The 4,203-nt window shown below is 42.1% G+C and overlaps 1 protein-coding gene across 1 annotated transcript; it reads left to right on the top strand.

Annotated features, from left to right (window-relative positions):
• The first annotated feature begins 223 nt into the window (after positions 1 to 223).
• On the top strand, positions 224 to 3,862 carry LOC104504916 (lymphotactin-like). Its single transcript, XM_010161550.1, has 3 exons — positions 224 to 293; positions 2,901 to 3,018; positions 3,757 to 3,862. Exons 1-3 carry the CDS (start codon positions 224 to 226, stop codon positions 3,860 to 3,862), a joined length of 294 nt encoding a protein of 97 aa, XP_010159852.1.
• The last annotated feature ends 341 nt before the right edge of the window (positions 3,863 to 4,203 follow it).

The raw sequence follows: 4,203 nt of genomic DNA, 5'->3' as shown, positions 1-4,203 counted from the left end.
AGCCTTCACAGGGGGGCTAGCAAAGGATGGGTGGGGGAAAGGAGGTGGTTCTCTGACACCAGAAAAAGTACTGCCACTCAGTTTTTTCCACTTACAGTCAGCCCCCCCATGACGCCCCAAAAGTGAACACAAGAACTGACCACTGAACGACAATATATAACCTCTGTGAAAGGGGGGGACAATAGCCACTTTCTTCTCTGCCTTGACGAAGAAGCCACCAGCAATGAAACTCCACGCTGCAGCTTTCCTTGTCATCTTCTGGCTTGCCACCTTCACCGTGCACACGGTGAAAGGTAAGTTTACAACCCAAGGGGAAGGCAGGGATTGCTCCGTATTGCGCCAGCGGTCTGATGAGCCGGATTCATCCTCAGCCAGAGCTGAGTCATAAGATAAAACTTGCAAGAATTCCAGATCAGAACCACAGGAACGGCAGCCTTATGGGAGATTTCATCTGATGTCCTGTCAATTAGTGGTTGGCTTCTGCCTTAATGCAAGGAGAGCTGCTGTGCCTTAGGACTCTTAAAGGGTTTCTGTGCATTATTCTCCCTCTTAAAATCAAGAAGGCACAATGTCTTTTAATCTAACTGATACCATAGCAATGAGTTTTGTATAGGTTAATAACATTTTGTGAAAAATATTTCTTGAATAAGATTTACTTTTTTCTTCTTTTTCTAGATAAACTAATTTCATATGTATTTTTATTGTATTATTTTCATTTGTGTCTCTCTAACTCTATAGCCTTAATCCCTCTAATGTTCCTACTTTAAAAAGTTTTTCCAGTTCTGTATCACATATTGCCTATTTGCTTGGTTCTAGCCAAATACATATAGATAGGCAAACTATAACAATAATTTCCAAGGAGGGAGATGGATTTATACAATGTCCTCTCTCTCTTCTTGGTTTCATAGAACTTAACATCTTGCTTGAGACCATTTATGAGAACTGGCATGAGCCATGTTTATTAGCCATGCTTTAAATAGGTTTGTCAACAGCGATATTTAGGTCTGTGACTTTTGTATTAAGCCATGTGTATGATGCAAAAACACGAACATACACACATAGAATCATTTCGGTTGGAAAAGACCTTTAATATCATCAAGTCCAACCATAAGCACATGTCTTCTTATGCACAATCAGATTCATGCAAACAAGCACATAAAAATCACAGAGAGCACTCTTATCCAAGCCATATGCAAACCCACAAGAATATGCAAAGAGAAACACACTGAAAAGGCATCTGCACAAAACCACACCAAAACCAAACTGAGACCTGCTAAGCGTTCACAAGATGAGGCAGCTACACACGAGCACGTTGACCTGGTACCCCCAGAGCTAGATCATGCTACACTCTCGCACGCTGATTAACGCTACCGCTGTTCATCTTGGCAGCGTGTGGCTTTGTGTCACAGGCTGCCAGTTTGTCATATCATTCTCCAGGTTGTATAATTTGCCATAAATATCACCAAGTCTGAAAAAGCAAGCTGAGGCAGCTGCAAAGGACAGAAAAAGGATTAGAAAGAAGAATGATAAAGAAAAAAAAAAGTAGTTATAGGTGCAGGGCAGTATGGTTTTGTTCCCAGGCTTAGAGAAGCTCTGCTAGTATTCCCTGAATGCATTCCCTGGAGATAGTTTGGTCGTAGAGAGAAGTAGTAAGCATTGTTTGACTACCTTTGAGCTCTTTAATGTCACATTTTGAAAACCAATCTGAGGCAGTAAAATACATATTTGTAATGAATCATCAAAAAAATATATGGCATTACTCATGCCTAAAGCAAGATCTGAGGATATATCCCTTCAGGCTAACGCAATCTCAGGAATTAGCAACTCTGCCAGTACCCGTGCACTGGCTATGCTACAGCTTCTCCGCAGGCTGATGTTTGCCTCAGCTATTCCATTTGTTCCAAACAAAGAAAAGTTGACGGATAACGAGATTACGTGAAGCAGGTTTTCTATCTAGCAAGTGGTACCTGAGCAGCTCTTGGACTTTTCTCAAACCAGTTTCTCTTCAAAAAGAAACCTCAGAATACAGCTGCATTCTGTTTGTCCCCCTCATGCCTTCCCAAAACTGCCTTTGATGGGTGGGAGGAAACCAGAAATCAGCAAGCAGAGGATTCCAGTAATGTATACATATAGTCCAGCTCACTTAAATGAGCTCCCACTTTTAGTTATCACAACGTAAGGTAACGTCTGTCCAGAGAGTTCTACACTGATATCGCGATCTTCTTTATTAATCACCAGTGCATTTCCCTGAAATGTATGAAAATTTTGGACGAAAGAGAGGGCTAAGCAGCACTCCATTGTCTATGAAACCAGACTTAGAGCAAGAGAATGCAAGTACTTAGCTTTCTGACAGACACACGTCTCTCTCTTTCAACTATTTTTTTTTTTTAAGGCTAGTTTTCGATGTCCAGTGTCAGACAAATAGCCTTGATTTCCTTTCGTTTCCTCTTCTTTCCTTCACTTGGAAAATAGGGGGAGTTACTGATCCACATTCAGCTGACAATCGGTAATCCACCCAGTAAAGGTCCTGGTTCTTTATATGGGCACTTCCTTGCAGATGATACAGACCTAATTATAAATGATGCCAAATACCCTTTCTGCTATGGAAGCAGTAACTCTCTTGGGGCAGAAGGATTATAAACTGTTCAGGAGAACGGGTGTCAGGAGAAGATTAGTGTCTTAACTGAAATAGCGTAACACTCTAGGGACAGTAGGATGCATCACAAAAGATACCCTAAACTCTCTTGTATAACTGGCATTCTGGCTGTACATCTCATGAGACACCCGTATTCTAACCACAACTGGAAATCTGCTGGAATTCATAATTTAATAAGTAATTATGGCTAAATATGAATATAATATTGACTGCCTTTGTCATTTATCTATTCTTCCCCTTCTAGGGAGCATTGGAAGTCAGCGCATGCGCAAATTCAGTTGCGTACGTCTGTCTACACAGCAACTGAGCATCCGAAACCTTGTCAGCTATGAAAAGCAACAAGTTCCCATCAACGCCATCATGTAAGTATCCAGGGCACAACTCACCTTCAGACTCGCAAAGACTATGCAAACATGCTGCCATCGAAAAGGAAAAGGGCATCAAACGCTTCATGGCCCAACTCACTGCACGTGGCTAGTTCAGGTCACCCTGCCAGTCCCCCATGAGGCAGTCACCTCTGAGCTGAGGGAGTGAGGGGAGAAGGGTGGGCCTCAGAGAGCTGGGAGATGCTTACTGCTCATAAAGACTGGCAGAAATAGCACTCAACAGCCAGACCTTTTGTGCCCAGAAAGTGGGGACAAATCTCAGTGAGGGGTTGGGGTGGAGCCATCAGCAGCTCAATGTGCTGAACTGAGCCAAGGGAAAAGAGCATGTGGAAGAGCCTGGGGTAGCTCTGACTCCTGCTAGGAGCTGTGTTTGGTCTTCTGAGCTCATGAGCATGTATTTTTACCACATCTGGGATCTGCTTCTGCGAGGTAAATATGCATCATGATTTCATATAAAATCTCAGAATATCAAGTATGCTCCTTTTTTTCAGTATACAGGCACACAAACACGTATGTTACATACATACCTATCCTCATCAATAGGAAACTAATGTTGCTAACTGCTGTTTTTCCAAGTAACAACTACAAACTTCGGCATGTGCTATGGTTTTACCACATTGCTCCTCATGTTCTGCATAAAAAACAGGAAGAGTAGACCTGGGTTTGGAGACTGGAATTTAATGGCCACCTGGTTTGCTTGCTTTCTTCCTACAGGTTTCTTGACACAAAGGGTATCAAGATCTGCGTCAGCCCTGATAAAAAATGGGTGCAGGATGCTATGAAGAAAATAGACCAAAAACATACCACCAAACGCAAATAATCCTGTCCTAGGCAAGGATCTAAGGCCAGCTGAATGGAATCATCAGTGCTGCACAGAACAGGGAAGAAAGCCTTAGCATCTGCTTTTAATTCCTATTTCTTAATTGGCAATAAAATCTCTGAACAAACACGAACTCAGAATCTGTTCATCATCGGTTGAACGCCTGCTGACTTCTTTGTTTTATAGCTGGATGCTGTTACACTTGATTTTCTGAAATGCTTGTTAATATTTATTTACAACTGAATGTAGATATCTTCTCATCCGTGCCCTCCTAACCAGTATGGCATTTAAGGGTGAATGGCAGATAGTTCCACACATTGTAGGAAAGAGGATAAACTCCC

This window comes from Eurypyga helias, unplaced genomic scaffold (assembly GCF_000690775.1).
Source record: "Eurypyga helias isolate BGI_N326 unplaced genomic scaffold, ASM69077v1 scaffold16881, whole genome shotgun sequence".
NCBI lineage: Eukaryota > Metazoa > Chordata > Aves > Eurypygiformes > Eurypygidae > Eurypyga > Eurypyga helias.
This window is presented reverse-complemented; position numbering and strand designations above follow the sequence as displayed.

Bases quoted from the DNA above. Each gene is read 5' to 3' on its own strand.
- LOC104504916 (XM_010161550.1), top strand. From the start codon at position 224: ATGAAACTCCACGCTGCAGCTTTCCTTGTCATCTTCTGGCTTGCCACC. The intron at 294-2,900 runs GTAAGTTTACAA...TTCCCCTTCTAG, and splicing joins CACCGTGCACACGGTGAAAG to GGAGCATTGGAAGTCAGCGC. The intron at 3,019-3,756 runs GTAAGTATCCAG...TTCTTCCTACAG, and splicing joins GTTCCCATCAACGCCATCAT to GTTTCTTGACACAAAGGGTA.